The sequence below is a fragment of the Eurytemora carolleeae genome, unplaced genomic scaffold (genome assembly GCF_000591075.1).
Source record: "Eurytemora carolleeae unplaced genomic scaffold, Eaff_2.0 scaffold920, whole genome shotgun sequence".
Taxonomy (NCBI): Eukaryota; Metazoa; Arthropoda; class Copepoda; order Calanoida; family Temoridae; genus Eurytemora; species Eurytemora carolleeae.
In genome coordinates this window covers 81,843-104,936 of record NW_019396837.1, presented here as the reverse complement: position 1 = coordinate 104,936, position 23,094 = coordinate 81,843, and the positions used below count along the sequence as shown (strand labels likewise).

General features: G+C 33.9%; 3 protein-coding genes across 3 annotated transcripts; 1 reads left to right on the top strand and 2 right to left on the bottom strand.

Moving 5' to 3' along the window:
* The first annotated feature begins 802 nt into the window (after nt 1–802).
* On the top strand, nt 803–17,612 carry LOC111709234 (endoglycoceramidase). The gene is made up of 23 exons (XM_023482860.1): nt 803–897; nt 1,526–1,561; nt 3,301–3,383; nt 3,880–3,943; nt 4,687–4,743; nt 4,936–5,003; nt 6,473–6,535; nt 7,253–7,314; nt 8,251–8,308; nt 9,338–9,420; nt 9,923–10,008; nt 11,396–11,515; nt 11,919–11,970; nt 12,386–12,454; nt 13,329–13,394; nt 13,914–13,976; nt 14,301–14,361; nt 14,673–14,711; nt 14,939–15,015; nt 15,549–15,613; nt 16,544–16,586; nt 16,639–16,693; nt 17,528–17,612. Exons 1-23 carry the CDS (start codon nt 825–827, stop codon nt 17,585–17,587), a joined length of 1,503 nt encoding a protein of 500 aa, XP_023338628.1. The 5' UTR covers nt 803–824; the 3' UTR covers nt 17,588–17,612.
* Nucleotides 17,613–19,087: 1,475 nt separating this feature from the next.
* LOC111709232 (uncharacterized) lies at nt 19,088–20,267 on the bottom strand. Its single transcript, XM_023482855.1, has 2 exons — nt 20,172–20,267; nt 19,088–20,083 (listed from the first exon to the last, which is right to left on the bottom strand). The coding sequence occupies exons 1-2, from the start codon at nt 20,265–20,267 to the stop codon at nt 19,088–19,090; spliced, it is 1,092 nt and encodes a 363-aa protein (XP_023338623.1).
* Nucleotides 20,268–21,934: 1,667 nt separating this feature from the next.
* On the bottom strand, nt 21,935–22,717 carry LOC111709231 (uncharacterized). The gene has a single exon (XM_023482853.1). It carries the CDS (start codon nt 22,715–22,717, stop codon nt 21,935–21,937), a length of 783 nt encoding a protein of 260 aa, XP_023338621.1.
* Between the last annotated feature and the right edge of the window lie 377 nt (nt 22,718–23,094).

Genomic DNA, 23,094 nt, shown 5'->3' with positions numbered 1-23,094 from the left:
GTTTACGGGGCCCACTGTAAGATTTGTTTACAGGGCCCACTGTAAGATTTGTTTACGGGGCCCACTGTAAGATTTGTTTACAGGGCCCACTGTAGGATTTTTTTGCACTTTTGGTGGTTAAATGAATAAAGGTTGAAGGTATTAACGGTTTATTGCATGGTATTGTTGACTTTGTTTTTAGAGACCATACATCTAATAATTTTCAAACCCTATTGAATATAGAGAAGAATTTCCTTATTTTCATTATTATAGAGATTTATTCACACACAAAGATATAATTAGTGTAATTTAAATTTGTTTAAATACATTTTTAAAATATATAGCAAATTTTTTGTATATATAGCAAATATTTTTAATATATAGCAAATTTTTTTAATATATATATATAGCAAAAGAAAAAATTAAAATATTCAAAGTTATGCACAAATAGGCGACATTGATAATTACTCATTACATAACATGTTTATCGTTTCAGTTATTACGATATCATCGAATCCTGCATATATCAACAACTTACAAGTATCTTTTATACAGAACTTTAATTTAAAATAGTGAATTTTAAGATGAAAGCAGTGATACTTTTTATCAGACGAAGGTCTACAACTACAAGGCACCTGGTCTACATAAATATAGAGTTTTTTTTTAGTTGATTTTGAAATTATTTTAATAACTCTATATTAAGAAAAATATGTTAAAGTTTCTTTTAATAATTAATATATTCCCATTTTGGTGATACACACGTGTATTTAGACTTCTGATTCAATAACTTTTAATAGCCATAGAAACTAGAAAGATAAGATTTCCTAAATTATCTCAGTTTGAAAATGCTGCTCCTGAGTGCAGTAGCTTTTTTGCTTCAGCTCTCGTTGAGCAGCTGCAGTAGCAGCAAATTTATAGGAATGAACATAATATTGAAAATACGCAATGCATTTTTGACAAAATAACGAGGAATAAAAGTCACCTCCGTTTAATCTCTTAACCATATTCCTGCAGGGGGGGGGGAGGGTCAAAATGCCCCCCATCCCCTATGGTTTTTTATATTGCTAAAAACCAAAAAAGCTGAAATTTCTTGAGTTTTCCTAAATCCTATTAAAGAATTAAACCTTTGGGACTGCTTGAAAATGTAATGGGAAGCCAGAAATAGGCCTGTTTTACCTCATATTTTAAATTTGATTTTAATACCATTGAAAATTGTTCAATCTTGATGATTCATAGCTTTTTAAAAAGCTGAAAGCCTGAAACCCAGGAGGATAATAATAATTAAAATTTGCTCTATTTTTGCCACGTTTTGCACAAATTTTGCAACAAAATATGCAATATAACTAACAAATCAACAATAGAAAGTTATATATTTTTAGGTAAGCAGCTAAGACGAGTTTATCAATGATATTAGTTTAACACCTGTTTTTTCCCTTGACATACATTCTATGATATCATAACTCAAAGAAAGTGAGCAAATGGTTTGTACAAACCTTTGAAAACGTTTTGCATCTACACAGCTATATCATGTTTTGTACTTTAACAGTAAATCCAGAAACGCATAGGATACTGGACACGGAAGGTTAGAAAAATTCGTTGGCTTTTTTCCTATAATTATAAAATGTCATTTTTATTATTTTTAACTGAAAAAAAGTACCCTGTAAGGCTGTACATTTCTAGAGCGTTCTAGTTACAACACATATCTCTTAAGACACCTCTTTATGAAACGGAATATCAAAGAAGACATCTACGGTTTTCTTGTTATTACTGTATTTTTGGGTTTTCGTGAAACTTTGGGGGTTTTGTTCATGCCGCGATCGAATTAAATTTATAAGAGAAAAATATAACTCCGATATTATTTTTCAAAAACAAAATTGATCTCAATTCAATTTATAAACTGTACTTTTCAAATTTTATACAAAAAAATCTTAAAGAGCGAGTAACAACGATCCATTTTCTATGCATTCAAGTATTATTGACATCCCACCTAGCGATGGGCAATATTTTTATACTTTTGAAAGGTTTTACGACAATCTGAGAAGACTCCAACAATTTCAAATTGTATTCTTTAGAAGTTTGCTTTTATCCAACACTCAAAATTTGTTATCCTAGGTGAAAATATAAGGCAATAACGATTCAAAAATTGTCGTTTTAAAACCCAAAATTATCGTTTTTGCATTATATTTTATTCTAGGCTAACAAATTTGAATGTTTGATGAAAGACAACTTCTACAGAATATAATTTTGAAATGTTGGAACCCTAACAGATTGTCGTAAAATCTTTGAAAAGTCTAAAACATTATAAGTTTCTGTAAAACGAATCCCTAATCCCACCATGCGTAGTATAAGTTTTAAAGACTTTAAACAGTGAAAAAAGACGACATTTAATTTTTTTTTTTTGTGTTTATAAAGTAAATAGTTTTGATAATAGCTTGAAAATCAATTAGTCAAGCGTAATTGGTCTGTGTTTAAAGGGACAGACCGGTTATGTAAGGTAGTTGAACCAAGTATATAAGCAGTGTTGTGGACAAATTTTAGGATTCATTTGAGACATGTAAAACTTTTTAAAGATCTGTAAATCCTGAGTTTGAGCGCAAAGTCGAAATTAAAAATTGTATTCTTGGGTGGATACGTTTTCAGAATTTTTTTTAAAAATTATTAAATAACGACGACAAAAAATGTAAACAAAATTCTACATTAAACTAATTAGTTGTTTAGAAACAGGCTGAGAAAATAAAAATTAATCTTATCCTCCAAACTAAGTAATCTTATTCTATTGTCAGTTTCTATGATCTCTTGTTATTCACAAATATTTTTAGCAGATTTTCTGGAATTTTTATTAAAAAGACGACATTTGAAGAATTTGTAAAAATCTGCAAATATATTCATAGAAAATAAGAAATTCAATTTAATGATGAAAACGAAATGATTGATTCTAGCATTGATTTATTGACAAATTTCTTTTGAGAAATATATTCCTAATCATCTAGATTACGGTAAAATTTTTTACTTTATGTTTTGTTGTTATCTAATAATTTTAAAAAACCGATTCTGAAAACGTACCCATCCAAATTCACGATTTTTAACGTCAACTATGCACTTAAACTCAGCAATCATACATCGTGGAAAAGTTTTATACGTCTCAAATGAATCCTAAAGAATTTGTCCACAACACAGCGTACTCAGTTTAACTCAGTTTAACTCAGTCATAGCCGGTCTGTCCCTTTAATGTTCATTGGATTATCTAAAAATCCATGAACCGTCTTTCTATTCCACAGTGTTCTGGGTCTCACTGGGACATTATTCCTTTCCTTTCCTAAGGTCGAACCCGGTTTTTCCACGGTACTAATGTTGTTTATAAAACTGCTCCGTTTGTTCCAGATACATCTAGCTTTGATGCGAAGGTCAGTATTTTTAGGATTCAAGTGAAATTAATTTTTTCAAAATATATTCCGTTCAATTTTTGGGAGAAGTAATACTTAAATTTGCCTACATTTAAACCCTAAATAAAGAATACATCGAAAGAATTTATCAAAAGTCGTTTCTAAATCTCCTGATAATGGAATGCCGCAAATATAATTTTTTGAATAAATATCTATATAGACATCTTAAAAAGATGTCTCCATTGTCCCCGCATATTTCATGGCTATTTATTTATTTTTACAAAATAAAAGTGCCAAAAAAAGTTCGCATTCAGGAAAAAAAGCACTTTCAACAAAGACATTTTTATGCTGTATTAACTACCTACATATATCTCTTTGTTAAGCTTCGAGCAGCTCCTAGAATGGCAGTTTAAGAAAATATACATAAATAAAATAAAATTATATATATATATAAGTTTCAGAGTTGTCTATATTAAGGTGAATTGAATATTTTTAATTAAATACCATGTAAATATAGGAGTCCTTCAGTGTAGAGGATGCAGACCTACTGGCCTCTATGGGATACAATAGCATAAGATTAGGTAAATTACCCCCCCCCCTCTGCCCACCAAGAAATGAAAAAAAAACTTTATTAAAATATTTATCATTGCTTTCTTTTCCGGTCATTTCAAACATCATAGTTGAAAACTTTACAACGATTTGAAGATCTTCTATTTTGAAATAAAAAATGTTATCTAATTGTTAACCTACATTCTTATAAAATCTGAACATAATTCTTTAAATCTCTGATATTTTCGAAAGCTTAAAAAAGGCAGACTTGAGACCACAATTTTGGAGATTACCATTTTACAAAGAAAAGACTAAAAAGATTAAGAAGAGTAAAAGATATAATCAAACATAAAGGATGTAAAAATTCAGCGTCAATTAAAAAGATGCTTAAAAATACACATTTTTAACCTATTCATTTTCACAACCCAAAAAACCTATCTTATATTTTTAAACATTACAAATAAATCTATCATTTTTATTTCTATTTTGTCGAAAAATACAAACAATCCACCACTAGTTTAAATATAATGTGAACAATAAATATGTAACGTTCCTTTTCCTTTCCTTTCCTTTTTCTTTTTTTTCGATTTTTTCTATTTTTTTAGAATTGGGGGGAAATATTCGCACAACCTCTATTTTTGGAGGTTTTCAAATATTTTCTCCTTAAACACTGAATTTTGTATGTTTTTGTTATTTTTCATAAATAAATGATTACTTACTTACTTACTTACTGGTAGAGTTTAAAAGTAACAAGAATTGTGATATTATTTTTTAGGTGTGCTCTGGGCTGGATACGAACCAACAATGGGAGAATATAATGAAACCTATCTAGGTTAGAATTAGATACAGAGTTCAATTAAAAATTTTAGCATATTTTTAAATCTAAAATTTCATTATAAGGAGATAAGCTCGGTAAAACAGAAGTTGCTTTATCCTAACCTTGTTGGGTCATATAATAACACATAAAAAACTACAAAACTAGAATCTTGAAAATAAAGAATAATGTGAGGTTTTACTTGCTAAGATATAGTTGAGGAAATTGTAAATATGGCTGGAGAAAGGGGTATTTATTCTTTACTAGACATGCATCAGGTATTAATTAAAAGTTTATTTTTATTTTTTCCCTTTCTCTCTGCTCCGCAAATTTTTTTTTATACATTACTACAAAAAAATTATTCTACAACAACTTTCCGGAGACTTTGTTTGAAATTATGACTATAGTTCAGAATAATTTCAGATATTTCTGAAAAAAAATAAATATTTTGGATGATTGCTTTAGAATTTTTCCTGAGCACCTGATTTAAAAGTTTCAGCTCGAGTTGTAATTCCTTAAACCCAGCTTTAAGTTCCAATCTTAGACCCAACTCTGAGGACTGCTTGTGTCATGTGATTGACAGCTGCAAGATCTTAAAGACTTGACTTACCGAGTTAGGCCCAATGAAAAAAAAAACCTACCTTGCTTTGTTTTAGTGGAAAATAAGGCTCAATGTTGAGTCTAGTTCTCATCGAAACCCAGAATGTGCCAATTCCAACTCTGAAAATTCGCCCAATACAATATTATGCCAGTGTTTTATGAACTCAATTCTGCATCTGTGCAAAATTGGATGCAAGCAAATTACAACGAAAAGCCCAAGCTGTAAATAAGGCCCAACGGAAGCTTACACTTGAGTTGTATTTACCTGGATCTTTTAAATCACAGCAGGCTCTGTTCAATTCCTGAGATTTTAAATGTACAAATATAAAAGATTTTACAAAATTTACAATCATCAGCTGCTATAAAAACTCAAGCCTTAAAGAGAGAAAAATCCAAGATGGTATGTTTTTACTAAATTCAAGGCCATCCAAAACCAGGGTCTTGAATTGAGCTTTACTTGGGTCTAAGCAGAGGCAAAGACCGGGTTTTACTTGGGTTTAAGCTTTTCAAATCTCATTATTTGTGGTGTCAAATTTTATTAGTTAAAATAAACATATTATTAAAAAATGTATCTACGTAAAGTTTGAATTTTTGAAATTTACATCTCCTTGTCACAATTGATCTGACGGCAGAGAGAAAGCTTGCTAAACAGTCTCTCATTGGTCGAATAAGAACCAATCCTGACTCGGGTTCTGTCTAAGCCCGAGTTTGGGGTTTACTTGGGTTTTAAAATCTCGTCTGGGTTACATATTGCAAAAGAAAAATGCAAAATTTTGATTGCAGGGAGATGAATTTTGCACTTTCATTTCCTATTCTAAAGTTTAAGATTATGCAATTCATTTATTTTCCCTAAATAATGGAGCCCCTACAATTACACATGGCTACCCACAAAGGATCCGAGATTCAGAGACAACTGTTGGAAATTGTTACGGCATGTTCCAAAAAACGATTATATTCAAGACCAAACAAATTCTTTTAACCTTGAAATCGTCAAATTTAAAGAGTTTTAGGTCGTATTTACATTACCATCTTTTGTGGGTAACCCTGTTGATCCTAAGTAGTATTTATTATTAAATTTAAAAGCAAATATGATTAATAGTCTGTTTTTTTATGTTAACAATATGCTTAATGAGTTTAAATTTTTGAGGATGTGTTTAACAGAAAGTTTTGTGGGAATGGTGTTCCTGACTGGGCAGCTATTCATGATGAGGTCAACACGATAAACACACTTGGAAATGCGCATATTTACTAATAGCATCTAGGGATGCTAACTTTTTCCTTTTTTTAAAACGATCGTTTCGTTATGAAAACGTCGACGAAAGAATGAAAACGGAACGATCATTTATGAAAAAGATCGCTTTTTTAAAAAGTTTTTTTTAAATACGATTAACATCCCTATATGCTCTTGGTTCGGGCAGTGGGCACAATAGTTCTTAACTTCTTACTCATCTGAAATCCCTAGCAAAATTTAGCTATCGAAAATAACCGGCATAAGCTGAAAACTTTAGAATGGTGGATATCAAGATTAATGCTTAAACTCCTAAAATGTGTATTAGTCCAATCGATATAGCAGATATAGCATTGTATCTGTAATTGTTACCAAGCGTAACTTTTATACAGTAGGGATATCCAAAAAATAAGGATTTAGAAGAAAATCAGAAGTGTGTACATTGGATAATCACTAATCAGATTAAGCGATCATTATTATGGATATCTTATTCTAAAGTTTTCAGCTCTTATTGGTTAATTTTTTTTCTTCAATTTATTGATGAACTTTTTTTAAGCCACTCCTTTATTAGCCCCTTGCTGGATTTTCCATTATATGCTTAGGTTGACTTAAGAAATATCATGACAGAAATCACTATAAAAAAGACAAATTATAATTCTGACGGCCGGCTCACCTCATCAAATTATAGACGTTTTTTAGAACAATTTTCCTGTTCCACTTGCTGAGGAATACGAAACAGATGAAAACATATATCCGGGGAGGTAAAGAAAAATAAAAGTTTATATTTTTAGTAATTTTGAATCAAAGTGTTAACAGATCATTTTCAACAAATACAGAACGAATCAAAAGCCTATAATAATCCAGAGGTGACGACAATTTTTAGGTATGCTCCCATTATAATTTGAATGTCATAATTAAGTTACCTCTGAAATAAAATGCTTTATTTTGATGACAATTATTTTGCTGCAACATGTTTCTGCCAAGTACTGCATGGTTATTCAGGTCATGTGAAATAAATGAAGCCCCTTGACCAGATACTGTACTCAGCATGTAATTTGGGGAAATTCTGGTCTTGTGAGAAAAAAAGATTAAAAACAAGTATATCTATTGAAAATAAACAAGTAATTGAAAAAAGGAGCTTACCTTAAATGTTTGAGCACCTCTGGATTATCGTTGTTTTCAGATTCGTTCCTTATATGTTAAAAATAATCTCTTTACACTTTGATTCAATATAACATATCTCAAATATATGAGCTTATACAATTCAGACTGCACTCATATACCATTTCCTAAAATTTTAAGGCAATTACCCTTTACCTTTATTATTTTACCTTAACAGTCCCTCTAAAGTTACAAAAAAAATGTTTTCGTAATCACTCTGATTTGAAGAGTGATCTTTAATATTTTAATGGCATAGATTCCATAGATGCTATTCTTTCAATATTCTTTGACTATGAATAGACATCAAGCGTGAAAATGAGATAAATAAACGTAGCAGGATGTACCTCTGGGAATAGTTTTTGTTATAAACAAAGAATATTTTATTAACAATAATTTTTAAGACCCAGATTTTTGTTCAGTAATCATAGTTCAGGTGTATAAGCCACTCTTTACATTACCATGACAATACCCTATCTTTTACTTCTTATTTTTACTCTTATTAATTTAATTCAATGGTGTAACTATCAATTTTTCAGAGTTGACTGTGATAGTATTCCTTGGCCTAACTACCATTTTACATATGCTTTAGAACAGGTTAGAATTCAATGATTTTGTTGATTTTGTCGGGTAAAACATCCTTTTACGGTACAGTAGAAATGTTTTGTCAGCATGTACATAATCTAAGAACAAATGATCTGAGCTGAAAACTTTAGAATGAGATATCCTTAATCCCGATTACTTAATCTTTGTTTTTGCAAATATGACCCCCGATATTATAAATGATGCTCTTAAAAAACTAAAAAGTAAAAACAGTTCTGGACCAGACAAAATTTCAACAAATTTGCTAAAGTCTATCATACCAATTATCATGGGTCCTATCTGTCATTTATTTGATTTATCTTTCAAAACTGGGTTTATTCCTACCACTCTTAAAACTGCAAAAATCGTCCCAATCTTCAAGGCTGGGGAAACGGATAATTTTACAAATTATAGGCCTATAAGTTTGCTTTCTTCGTTTTCAAAACTTTTAGAAAAAGTGGCAGCAAATCAAATTATGAAATATTTGAATAAATTTAAACTACTTTATGAACATCAGTNTTATACTTGTACTGTTAATATAATCATCAATTTTGTGATTGTAAACTCTATCTGTATACAGATACATTTATTTTAGCAATAAACGTTATCTTATCTTATCTTATCTAATCTGAGTATCCAATGGACACACTATTGATTTTCTTCTTAATCCGTTCTTTCTTGGATATAGTAGAGAAAAATAAAAAACCGGGTTTTTAAATTAGAGAGTTCCTCCCATTTCTGTATATAATCTTAAATGGCGCACAAAATTTCAAATTTATCAGCTTCATATACGTGACTCTGATTGGTTGAATTTTATACAGTTTTCAGGATACAAGTACAAGATTAGATTAGTCTCGATATTAAGAAAAAGAGAGGATCACACATTAATCTCGATATCCACCATTCTAAAGTTTTCAGCTCAGATTTTCTGGCTGATTTGGTTTTATATGAGTCCTTATGGATATAGTGAGGGAGGGGTTTGGAGAAATTATACAAAGGCAAAAGGCAAAGATGAAGACTTAATAGCTGTAACTTTGTATTAAGTCTGTGGGGAGGCTGTATCAGAACTACGATGGATTGCTTGATAGGTTTGTGGAATTTTGGGGGAAAGTAGCAGAACGATTCAGGTTTGAAACATTTTAATGATATCTAATTATATATTAGTATGTAATGTGTGTAACTGACTACACTTGTGTGCATTCTTAAATGTACAGTAAAAGTAGTTTCAAGCTACCTCCAATCCATCCTTTAAACATCCTAAAAAAAACTTCTTGTTAAAACTTGTTTACAAACTAGACTGTAGATTTGTGTTTATTTTAATCTCCAAATAAATATGTCCGCCTGAAAACAAATAATAAAAAGATTTAAAATAAAAACAGCCTTTATACAAAGATATCCCAAATTACCAGAGTTTCTATGACAAACATAAGTCATCCTTGATTGAAGAGTATATTTTACTATGAATATATATTCATAATTCATTATATTTATTATTCAATATATTCTTGGATATTATATAATGAATATATATTAAGTGAGAATGAATATATTCTTGGCTATGAGATAATGAATATATATTAAGTGAGAATGAATATATTCTTGGCTATGAGATAATGAATATATATTAAGTGAGAATGAATATATTCTTGGCTATGAGATAATGAATGAGCCTTGGTGTGGAAATACCTATGAAGAACCTGAACTACTTATTCCAGGTATTCCATCATAATTTAAAGTGACTCTCCAAGACATAGATGGTAATTTCCTGAAACCTTGCCCTTAAAGCTTTGTGTTATCAAGTATGAATTACATATCAATGTTTATAACTTTTTAATGGAGGTTTCTCTACAAAAGTGAAACGCAGATTTCTCCGTTCTGCAAGAAACATATACGAGTTCTTAGAATTAAACAATCTTAACTTAGAAAAACATATATGATATCTTACACATTATAGATTAGATTAAATCAAGCAAATCAATTCAAAGAAAAATGAATTTGAGCCATGTTTCATTTCCGCCAAAAAACAGTTTCAATTGAGCGCCGGCTAAATATTGAAACATTGAATGCAATTTTTTGTGGAACCAACCTTGAGCCGCGTCTCAATTTAAGCCGCGGTTCAAATTCTTTAAGTTCGGCCTCCGCTGGTGGAGTAAACATTTGATATTGCAAACTTAAATCATTTGATGGAACTGAGTCCGAATTTAATAGGTTTGAGCCGCGTCTCAAATCCGTCCAAAACCGGTTTGTATTGAGCGTCGGCTTAAATCTTTAAACAATGAATACAATTTTAAGTTAAACCAACCTTATTTGAGCCGCGACTCAATTTTAAGCCGCGTCTCAAATTCTTTAAATTCGGCCTCAGAACTCAAAGAATGAAATATGAAAGGTCTATGAGATAGAATTGCAAAGATAAAGGATTTTTTTACAAGAACTCAGTTCCATCAAAAAGAGTTTTTGCGAAAAATGAAATGCGGTATAGCTAGGCTGACGTCGAAATATATTCGATAGGGAATGCTACCAATCTTATTTATATATGTTGCGTCTGTAAGGAGAAAATTATAAAAAAACGACTCTTACCGAAGAACGCAGCATCAAATTTTTAAAGTTGCAATATTCAACTCGGATCGGAAACAAATCAATTTATTTCCAAATAAGTCATTCAGATATTACAACTTTCACTGGATTTATAAACCCCCTGGAAAGATTTATGAATCCCCCCAGTAGAATTATAAACCCCCTGTAAAGATATCTGAATCCCTCCAGTGGATTTATAAACGACCTTGAAAGATTTATGAATCCTTCCAGTGGAATTCTGAAACCCCTGGAAAGATATTTAAATCCCTCCAGTGGAATGTAAATCACCCTGCGTCTATCCAGAAAAAATGAATTCCCTCCAGATGGTCTCCAGTAGAGTCAAAATCTTACTACGAACTTTCGCGACTCTTCAGTACGAGATTGTTAACAATTTTTCCTTGTAGACGCGAAAGATAGAAGTAATATCAGTAGCAATCACTGTCGAATATTTTTCGACGAAAGCCTACACCCCCTTTCAATTTTGGCGAACACTCCCTTTAAGAACGTACAGGTCCCTTTAAATTGTAGGTGTTGCTGACAACAGATATTTGCAGCCTATGTATGATGCTGTCAATGACAGGATTCGTGAACATGATCAAACTCATCTTATTTTCTTCGAATCGGTTACATGGGAAATTGCTGGAATAGGTAGATATTTTTTTGGCAAATTATTTTCAATCATCTTTGAATATAAAGTGTAATCGTTGTTTTTTTGTCCGTTTGTATGGCCGATCTTAAGTTAGAAACTAATTGACTGATTTCACTCAAACCTTGCTTGGAACTCTCGGTACAATCATGGAAATAGAGTATGTATACTTTAAAAATAAAATATCTTTTTTTTTAAAATAATTTTTTATAAAATAGATGGTACCATTTATAATCTACAAAAATATCATTATATTTCTGCATTTTAAGTTTCTTTTGGTGAACTCTTTGTTATTTTGACATATATTGTTCATTGATTTAGCGCTTCAGTTACTGTCACGTGACTGTACTATTTATTCTCTTGGTTATTTAATCTCTTTATATTTCACTACAAAATGTATACCAGGTGAGACTTACGGATTTGCTCATCCCCCTGGAGGAGATGACTTTAAAAATAGGTAAAAATTAAAACAAATATTTGGTTACCTAACCCCCCCCCCCTTCCCTCCATGAATAATGTGATCATAAGTGATACTATTTAATATCAGAAAAAAAGTTCAAGTTAGCTGATTTTAAGTTCCCGTGATCTTCTCTTATCTCTGTTCTTAAGTAAATGTTTACTTACAGAACAAATACTTCTATATAATCTCAATGTTTCAAAGCAAATGTTTAATAATTTGAAAACGATAAAATGTCATTTTTCTTGCAAACAGCTGACGATTAACAAGATAATCCAATCAAAAAAATTGATAACTTCCCCATTACTTTCTAGAAATTTAAATTTAACCATATCTAAATCTTTGATTTATGCGATGTTTGAAATATATATATCTGCCATGTTATAAATATATTTTTATTATTTTTCTCTTATAGATCTGTATTATCCTTCCACAACTCTGTTCTTCCTGAGGTTACTCCGGATGATAAGTACTATGATCTGAGGTACTTTAATCCACTTTTTTCAAAATTGAGATCAAAACTTTTAAACTCCCTCCTTCTGGCCCTCAGACCAAAACTTTTGAATCTTGAATCGCTCAGCCTGTTTACTGGTTGGTTAAATCATTGGAGCCTGTAATGGACAATTTTCCCCCCTTTGCCACACAAAATGAAGTTTTTGGCCCAATATAATTTGAAATACTGAAATATGAGATGGAATTTGAAGAATTTGAGCCGCGGTTTAAATCCGCCAAAACCCGGTTTAAATTAAGCGCCGGCTTAAATCTTAAAACTTTTAATACAATTTTAAGAGGAACCAACCATATTTAAACCGCGGCTTAAATTTAAACCGCCGCTAAAATTCTTTAAATTCGGCCATTGTGCAAACTGATTTTAAAATCAAGTTTAAAAGATCAGAAAGTTTGAGTTTGTGGTAAGAAATTAATCCCTTTAAAAAGTGCAACCTCAGTTAATAAGTTTGTGAATTGGATTTCAAGTTTCGCTGGTAAAGCTTAAGCCTAAGCCATGCCAAAGTTCTGCCTTCTAGTTGAAAAAATTAGTACTAGAAAATATGCTAAAATATTTATATGTGTTTACAAAATTTTACGCAAAAAGTACTTTTAAGATTTAAAAAGGTAGGTTAGTTTATGTATGTATACAACTTTAGTTTTTGTCGACTTTACGCTCAAACTCAGGATTTAAAGATCTTTAAAAAGTTTTACATGTCTCAAATGAATCCTAAAGAATTTATTCACAACACTGAATACTCAGTTTAACTACCTTACATAGCCGGTCTGTCCCTTTAAATCGATTTTGTTGACCCTTTCTAAAATCGAATTTGAAACTATTTTGTTTCAAAAATTAACTTTTTTATTTTTAGAGCCAAAGAAATCAAACGGCTAGGCATTGCTGGGTTTGTCACGGAAACAAATAATGATAGGAATCAGTAAGTATCAAAGACTTTGCTAATTAAAGATAGCCCATCAGAAAATCTACGTAAATTCACCGCATTTTAGCGGGTAGACAAAGATAGTAACTTATGTCGTCTTCTCTAGACATCCAGTATATATTTAACTTGTTGACGTTTCATAATGTCGTCTTTTGTAATGGATTAAAAAGATATTTAAAAACAAACAAAGAACCCACTTTAGTTTTTCTATCTTGAAATATTTAATTGTCCATAAAAGTCACGAGTGGAAACTTGGAAAGACAATGAACATAATTTACAGAATTCATCCCTTTTTAAGTTGAAATAACGACGATATCTTCCTCATTGTTACCCAGATAAATGTTTAAATAATTAAAATCTTTGGTAAGTATTATTTAAATATTTCAATATTTAACTCAAGTTCATCACATTTACTGAGATATGATAAACCTTTTAAACACTCAATAAATATTTTTTCAAACGAGGTTTTACAAATGTATTCTTTTGTTTCCAATATTTTTTTCAATATTTTATTAGGTTAGACTTAATGGATGATCTGGTAAGGTGGGGATACTCCTGGCACCATTGGGCATACAAATGGTGAGCATAAATATAACTCACACATTAAACACAAGTAAAATTCATTTTAGATTTAAGTTTTGCAAGTTTCTTATAAAGACTGGGGGAGGGGGGGGGGGTCTGAATCTATTTACATTTTACATCAGTTTTACAAGCAATTTTCAAAAATGCAATTAATAGATCTGTAGCTTTAATAAACAAACATTTATTTGGACTATTTTCGATTTTGTTTTACACAAATCGTATTTTTACCGTCCTAAAAAGGTTGTACCCAAGCCTCTACAACTAAATTAAATTACTTAAAGGCCCAAAAAAGGAATTCAGGAATAATAGGTACGTTTATAGGTATGGAAACGTTACCTGGGATAATAATGGATTATTTTTAACAGAAAATACTTATGACAAGGTAAAAAACAGAAAACTTAAAACATTAATACTTAATTCTTTTTCAAATAAATTTTAATATTCAATAAAATAGTTTATAAAAATAAACACTGATTATTTCAACATACAGTATTGTATTTTCAACATTCATTAAACTATTTATTAATTTTTTTATTTTAATAAGCAACAAGTTTCGTGTCATTTTTAAGGGCCAGACAAAATTACGAAATTTGATAATTCTATGAAAAATAAATTGTTATGAAGTAGAAAACACTATATATTCCTACGTTATATTTTGTTAACATGTCATTTTTAAATATTCGATATTTCTAGTGCTCTGGTTCCATGGATGAATGTTTAGATATAGAAAAGGTAATTGTGTGTATTACACTGTATTGACAAGGTTGAAGACGATATTTATACAATTATCAGATTTAACAATTTTAAGCCTAGAAGTTGACACAATATTTTTCACATTTTTGATCAGATAAAAGATTATGAATTATCATCTGTTTTTGAATGTCACATGGAATTACGCTTAGTTCCTTTTAGGGTTAGTCAGGGGTTAGCCTTATATCTCCTAAAATTTGAATGTTTAGGTTAAAACCTATGCTAGAATTTACCCACAAACTATTGCTGGGGAGGTGAAATATTTTCATTATGCGGCGGATTCAAGGTAAAATTATTAATTATTTTTAAACTACATGGTGTCGCAATAAACATGGGAATTAGCTGACGACATACATATAATCTTCGATTTTCACGGCATTTTTTCATGAAAACGCCGGTCCTGGTTTGACAGTTTTGTATGTTCAAAATTGACGGAGATATTACAACATTTGTAAAAGTTTCATTTAAATTTGTCTTTATATTTTTATCATCTCAATTTTCATCAATTTTTAAAACACAGGAAAAGCTTGTGATACGTATAATCGTATAGTCTGAATACGAACTTGATTACTCGACTCAAACTGTGATGTATAAATTAATTATAATGATGTATAATTAATAATAAAATTTACTTCTTCTTTTGAAGATAAACTTGTTTAACTTAAATGGACAATATCAAGACCTTATCCCCTCATCCCATCATTCTTTGTGGAAAACTAGATTTTTGCAAGAATATAATTGATTTTTTTTTTGGAGGGGGGGGGGAGCAGTTTAGTAATTTTTGTTGATTATAAAAAATTATTAACATCTTTATTTCAGGGAAGCCATATTTATCTACAAGCCTGATACACGTATTCCTGGGAACACAATTTTAGCCGTTCCAGGTTAATAATCTAAATTATTACATGGAACATTGGGTAGGTGAATGGAACTGATCGTAGGAACCATGGAAAAGAGTGTACGTAAATACAGTGTTCCTGATATGGAACAGGGTGTAGGTAAAGAGAGTGTTCCTATCATGAAACAGGGTTTAGGTAGAGGGAGTGTTCCTATCATGAAACACGGTGTAGGTAGAGGGAGTGTTGCTATCATGGAACATGGTGTAGGTCGAGGGAGTGTTCCTATCATGGAAAAGGGTGTAGGTAGATAGTGTTCCTATTATAGAACATGGTGTTGGTAAATAGAGTGTTCCTATAGGAATAGAGAGTGTTCCTGATATGGAACAGGGTATAGGTAGAGAGAGTGTTCCTATCATGGAACAGAGTGTAGGTAGATAGAGTTCTCCTATCATGGAACAGGGTGTAGCTATAGAGAGTGTTCATGTCATGGAACACGGTGTATGTAAATAAAGTGTTCCTATCACGGAACAGGGTGTAGGAATAGTGAGTGTTCCTATCATGAACCAGGGTGAAGGAATAGAGAGTGTTCCTGATATGGAATAGGCTGTAGGTAGAGAGAGTGTTCCTATCATGGAACAGGGTGTAGCTATAGAGAGTGTCCTGTCATGGAACAGGGTGTAGGTAGATGATAGAGTGTTTTCCTATCATGGAACAGGGTGTAGGTAGAGAGAGTTTTCCTATCATGGAACAGGGTGTAGGTAGATAGAGTGTTCCTGTCATGGAACAGGGTGTAGGTAGAGATAGTGTTGCTATCATGGAACAGGATGTAGGTAGAGATAGTGTTCCTATCATGGAACAGGGTGTAGGTAGATGATAGAGTGTTTTCTGTCAATATATAGCAGAATGTGATTTTGGAGATTTACATATACGGCAAAAGCAAGGAAGCAAAAAATAATTTTGATTTAATATTTTTAGAATGGAATTATGAAAATGGATACACAGTAACAATTTTCCCAAGGTAAAAATCCCAAAGTTTTTTAGTTTGTTTGAATAAAAACATTTTTTTATAGTTTGGTGAATTGGAAGAAGGGGTGTTGCACTCTAGCTTTGAATGCTACAATTGAGGTAATTGGGTACTTTCAGGGATAAATATATGGTCTTGGTTATACATACACAAAGAATGAGACTTCAGAGACGATTGCATTGAATTATTTTTGTTTGTTTTCTTATAATTAAGATTTGTTGCAACTCTAAACTGTTCACTTTCTTTTAAAAATCGCTAAAACGTTCAAACAAAGACAATCTTTAAGGATTAATTAGCACAATTGTAAGTAATTAGTTTAAAAAAAAAAAAAAATACGGAAATCTAATTTATACAGAAATCTTCCTACATAACAATAAATGCTTTACTTAAAATTAAATGTTGTTATTGTTATTTTTATATATTTTATTGGTTTTTTATTTGTTTATTTACTGCACATTTTAAACAATATGAATTTTATTTCTTCCTCACTTCATCGCGAATTTCATAATAAACGTGCTATAAAGTTAAATTAGCTGTATTTTATAGCACGTGTGCTATAGAGTTTTGATTGGTTCCCGGATTTTCCAAAATACCCTTTTCAATTGAAATGAAAGTAAAATTGACATAAACTTTAGATTTTGACTTCTGCTTTGTTTCAAAGTTTATTTGATCTAGTAATAGCCATTGAAATAAAACAAGTATACAAACGTTTCATACAATTACCTATAACAGAATAATTTGGCACAATGTGGTATAAAGTTTTTAGACAGAAATTTTCCATTTATCGAGAAGGTTCAAGCCATTTAAGATTTGATTTTGTCCCAAACTTTCACTGCGAACCAAAATAACGGTGAATTATAACTATAGGAAATTAGTAATTACCAAATAGTTTTCCTAACAGTCCTTTTAATAGAAATAGTTTTCTATTATTTTAGTTGGAGGTGAACAGTGAATGGACAAACGAAGAAATATCAGTGATTTTAACTCCAGCTTAAATTCAATAAATCATCATTTGTATAATTTGTTTTTTATAAAATATGTTTATTTAATTGAAAAATGCAACTTTTTCTGTTATTTGAGATTTGAGATTTGAAAAACGTGTTGAGTAAGCTTTTTAGGCAAAAAGGTTTAAATTGATGTCGACGAATTTATGAATTTATTATTTTTTGTATGATAATTTTCTTACATTAAGTAAAATAAAAAGTAACTAAAGTAAAATTACAAAAAAATAAAACTAGTAGTTGCCGATAAAATATTCATATTTTGATATATCAAATGTTTACAAACCATATGAGGACTTGGTGTAAGCTGCACCAAATCAAAAATTGGGTTACTGTGTCGTTAATCTGTGAGCCTCGCTGCCGCGCATAACTCTGACAAGGATTATTGAAAAAATAGAGTTCTAAAGTAAAGATTTAGCTTTGCAATTAGAACTTGAAATTTGTTCAATTTAATTTGTGAACACGTTAGCCGCGCTATGGAGGGGGTGCAGAGCATTCATGAGCCCCGTAAAACTTACCTCCCGAGCCTCATGATTCTCAGAATGGCCTCCTAGCCAACTCCTAGGTAATCAAATTTGTCTCCGAGCCTCATGCCACGTCTTATGTCCAGCAAAATATTTGACTCTTAATAGTTTTTGAGAAAAACTTAAATTTGAGGTTTTATTGTAATTCATTATTCAAGTATTTCACAAAAACTATAATGTTTTGTGAATTGGTGGTAGTCCAGATAGATTTGTACATGACGCACCCTTGAAATTATATAAAATTTGTCTTTCTTTATATAAAGCTGCAATAGTTCTGGAAAGAGTTGAGAAGCCTGTCAGACGTGACATAGTAGGTTAAGTTATTCGTTTTTTGTTTTCAAAAACGATCGCTTCCTTTTCTGAAAAGAACAATAGTTTTTAAAAACTTCTTGATATTTTCTTTCAAACTGCTCTTCAGGGCAGTTACTTCTCTCCTCCTCTCTTTGTTAACAATGGTAACCAAAGGGTTGTCGTTAACTATTGTTAACAAAGGATTATCGTTAACGATCATTAATGAAGGGTTGTCGTTAATGATTGTTAACAAAGGAACGTTGTTAACAATCGTTAAAAATTGATGAGCTTTTTAAAAGGATCATTAAAAAAAATCCTTTCGTTTATGTGTTTTGTCTTCGTTTTCAAAAAAAATTAAAACGTTAACATCACTAAGCTTGAGGCTTGGAGACGATTTTGATTGGCCAAAAATTGGCTAGGAGGCCAAGTTGCCAATTAGGAGGCTCTGGAGGTCAGTTTGCGGGGATCATGGAATTTGTAAACAAAAATAGATGCATTTTGGCGTGCTACAACTTTAAAGGAAAAGAGTTACTCAACGATTAACTTTATTTAAAATCTTAACTTATATAGTAAAAATAATTGAATCTTTAACACATGATTTTATATCAGCTGATCGGGAAACTCCTCCTTGGATTTCTAGAATTATTCAGGAAGACGATGTTCATATCCGCCACAGTACTCATCCCAGAAGGAACGGTGGAGAAATGGCGGAGCAGATCCTTCTATCTCTTGCAGCTCTGTGTGGATTCTGTCGTAAAGGTATAGGTGGCGGAACAATTTGAGGATTGAGAAGGAACCTAACTTTCTTAGACTTCTTTGCGGCGGACGGAGGCGGAGTGGTTGTAGTAGCAAGTGCTGGTCTAAGCCTGGGTCTTCCTCGAGGCGGAGGAATTGTAGTGGTAACAGGGACATCACTGAAGACTGGTTTCAAGCGGTCAACGGATACTACGTCTTGCTTAGAACCAACCTGGAGGCGGAAGAATTTGTCTCTCCTGTCGATCACCAAATAAGGTCCTCGATAACGTGGTGCTAATGATGATATAACTGAATCCTCACGAACAAACACGTATTTAGCCGAGATGAGAGCTTCAGGTAGTTGGACTGGAGGGGCAGGACGAACATGATGAGGCGGAGGAACGGCGAAACCCTCAACAGCTCTGTTAACTTTCCTGAGAACTGCGTCAGGAAGTAGCTCAGGCACATCTACAAGTTCACCAGGAAGAGACAAAGGAGCACCATAAACAGCCTCGGATACTGAGAGGCCGGTGTCGTCTTTCGGAGTGGCTCTCAAACCCAGGAGAACCATAGGAAGATGAGAAATCCAGTCAGAGTTTGCTAATCTTGCTCGAAGAGAAGCTTTCAAGCTTCTGTGAAACCTCTCGACCATACCGTTACTCTGAGGATGGAAAGAGGTTGTAGTAGAGGCTGAGATTCCTAGGGTAGTGCAGACTCTGGTCCAAACAGAGGATGTGAACTGAGAACCTCTGTCAGATGTTAGAACCGCAGGAACTCCAAATCTCGACACCCAGGTTGAAATAAAAGCTCGAACACAGGATTCAGCAGAAATGGAGGATAATTGAACAGGCTTAGGAGAGAGCTGAGAAGGACGTGAAACAGGGTTTGGAGCGGAGCAAGGTTTAACAGTACCCGGAGAAGCGGAGCAAGTTTGGCAGAACTTGGGAAAAATGAACTAGGTTTAGGATTCGGAGAGGTTACAGGCGAAACGGGGCGAGAGAGGGCGTCAGCTACCAAATTCTCCTTACCAGGAACGTGGATAATGGAGCTAGTAAACTCTGCCAGGTATGCAAGTTGGCGCTGTTGACAAGCTGACCACGGAGGACTCGTCCTGAACAATGCATGAGTTAAAGGTTTGTGGTCCGTTAATATTGTGAAATCTCTACCTTCTAGCATGAATCTGAAGTGACGAACAGATGAAAATGCTGCCAGGAGCTCTCTGTCAAAGGCGGAGTATTTCTTCTCAGCATCAGAAAGTTTCTTAGAGAAGAAAGCAAGCGGAGACCAGGATCTATCTCAGAGCTGCTGTTGAAGGACGGCTCCGATGTGAGAATCTGAGGCGTCTACGGCGAGAGAAATTGGTGCGTTGCATTGTGGATGGACCAACTCTGGAACGGATGAGAGGAGTTGCTTGGCTTTGGAGAAGGAGGAACTCATGAGTGGGGTCCAGGAGATGGTTTTTCCAGGTCCCTTGAGAGCATCGGTGAGAGGAGCCAGCACTCTAGCCGCAGAGTGAATAAACTTCCTGTAAAAATTAATCATCCCCAGGAACCTCTGAAGACTGGGCTTGTCTGTTGGCTGAGGGAAGGCGGAGATGGCGGCGGAATGCTTCAGTAGAGGGGAACAACCTGAGGGAGTGAGACGGTGTCCCAAGAACTCGATCTCCTTCACCGCGAACTGACACTTAGGAAGACCAATAGTGAGACCATACTCACGACAGAGGAGGAGAACATCCCGGAGATGCTGGACGTGGGAGGTCAGATCCTTACTGAACACGAGGATGTCATCGACGTAAACAAAACAGTATGGCAAATCTCCTAAGATTTGATCCATTAAACGTTGAAACGTGTTTCCAGCATTCCGCAAACCAAAGGGCATCACCAAGAACTCGAACATCCCGAAAGGCGTGATGATGGCGGTCTTCTCGACGTCCTCCTGAGCTACTGGTACTTGGTAGTATCCCTTCTGAAGGTCCAGCTTGGAGAAGATAGTTGAACCACTGACTTGTGAAGAAAAATTGGCGATGTTGGGAAGAGGATAACGATCAGGCACCGTGGCGGTGTTAAGACGGCGGTAATCGCCGCAGGGTCTCCATCCTCCATCCTTCTTCTTGACCATATGTAACGGAGAAGCCCAAGGTGAAGTAGAACGGCGGATAATACCTGCCTTTTCCATGGCGGAGAACTCAGCTTTAGCTACAGCAAGTTTGGCAGGATCCAACCGGCGGGCTTTGGAAAAAACCGGCGGGCCTGGATTGGTAAGGATGTGATAACAAACCTTGTGACGTGGAGTTGAAGCAGTAAAACCATCGGATTGGAGAACATCAGGAAACTCGTTCAGGAGGTCTGACACACACTGTGGAGTGGAGAGAATGCTGCTCGGAAGGATGAGGTTGGAGGAGGATGAGATGTTGACAGTTCAATCTTACAACCGTTGACAGAACGGTCAGAAAACACTTTTCTCCTGCTCACGGTCACACTCAGGTCATGATGTCGAAGGAAATCTGCTCCAAGGATAGGAACGGAAACTGGTGCTAATTGAAACATCCAGGAACAACTCCATATTCCAAAACGTAGAGGTATAGTTCTGGACCCGGAGCAGGTTACAGTTGACCCATCAGCTGTGATCAGACGCACGCCAGAAGATGAGTCTGAGGTAGGAGATGGAAAAACAGATATAGAAGCTCCAGTGTCGACCAGGAAACGGCGATTAGAGAGTTCATCTTGAAGATAAATGAGAGAGGAACCAGCTGAACCGGCAGGCAGGGAAAACGCATCCTCCTGCCGGTGTTCTAGCTTCCTGACCAGGTACAAGGAGCTTGACAACTTAGAGCCTTGGATCCGAACCTAGCGTGATACCAGCAAGTAGACGGGGAAGAGGAACGGCGGGAGGAGGCTGCTGGAGTCTGCGAACGGCGGGAAACAGGGCTAGAAACTCTACGGGAGCGCTGGGAACGACGGTTCTGCCTTGAAGGATGAGTGTTCACGGCATTCACAGAATCCACAGCATTAAGAACTGAATTTGAAGATAAACTACTCCTGTAAATCTCATCAGCGCGTTGAGCAAGGATGGCAATGTCGACGGCTTTATCATGAACTAGATGAGACCTGACGTCAGCTGGAAGTTGCTTCAAGAAGGCATACCGTAGGAACAGGCAGTCTTGATGCTCGGTAGGAAGGAGGGCTCTCATCTTGGATAACAAAGCAGAGGGAAGCATATCTCCAGACAAGGGAAGTGACATGATAGATTCACAACGAGCATAATCCGTCAGGGAGTGTGTTTGAAGGAGACGAGCTCTGAGTATTCCATAAGGATCCGTAGCTGATGGATTCCTGATTAGATCAACCACACTATCGATCTCATTCTGAGGGAGCGATGCAACAACATGGTGGAACTTAGTAACGCTGCTGGTAATGTTCTTCAGATGGAACTGAGACTCGGCGTTGATAAACCAAGATTCACAACTATCAGGCCAGAAAGTAGGCAGCTTAAGAGCAACTGCATAAAGATGACTGGACTGAGAAGGTTCCGGTTGGCTAACACCGCCCGTGGTCAAAACTGGGTCTCTAGGCATCGCAACGCTGAAAAGAAAATATCACTGTCGAACTAGGTTTCGCTTACTGTGAGAGCCTGTGGAGAAAACAGGGAGGCAGAATCACTTTTCAGCCGAAAAAAAATGCTAGTGACACGGATTAATTATTTCAAGCGCCTAGGCTTAATTCCTTGGGAAAAACAATATCACAACACTGTGAGTTGCTTTGAAAAGAACTTTAGAAAACGTATTCAAAAAGTCCGGGGTCACCAATTTGGCATGCTACGACTTAAAAGGAAAAGAGTTTCAAAACGATTAACTTTATTTAAATCCAAAATCTGTATAGTAAAAATATCTGAATATGTAACACATGTTTTGACTCAGCTGATCTTGAAACGCCTCCTTGGATTCCTTAGAAA

What these genes read in the sequence shown, in the direction of transcription:
- LOC111709234 (XM_023482860.1), top strand. Translation starts at nt 825, where the DNA reads ATGCTGCTCCTGAGTGCAGTAGCTTTTTTGCTTCAGCTCTCGTTGAGC. An exon ending in TTACATATGCTTTAGAACAG is followed by an intron (nt 8,309 to 9,337) that starts GTTAGAATTCAA and finishes CTTTGTATTAAG; the next exon opens with TCTGTGGGGAGGCTGTATCA. An exon ending in CAGAAAATACTTATGACAAG is followed by an intron (nt 14,362 to 14,672) that starts GTAAAAAACAGA and finishes CGATATTTCTAG; the next exon opens with TGCTCTGGTTCCATGGATGA.
- LOC111709231 (XM_023482853.1), bottom strand. Translation starts at nt 22,717, where the DNA reads ATGCCTAGAGACCCAGTTTTGACCACGGGCGGTGTTAGCCAACCGGAA.
- LOC111709232 (XM_023482855.1), bottom strand. Translation starts at nt 20,267, where the DNA reads ATGCATTGTTCAGGACGAGTCCTCCGTGGTCAGCTTGTCAACAGCGCC. An exon ending in CTCCATTATCCACGTTCCTG is followed by an intron (nt 20,084 to 20,171) that starts GTAAGGAGAATT and finishes ATTTTTCCCAAG; the next exon opens with TTCTGCCAAACTTGCTCCGC.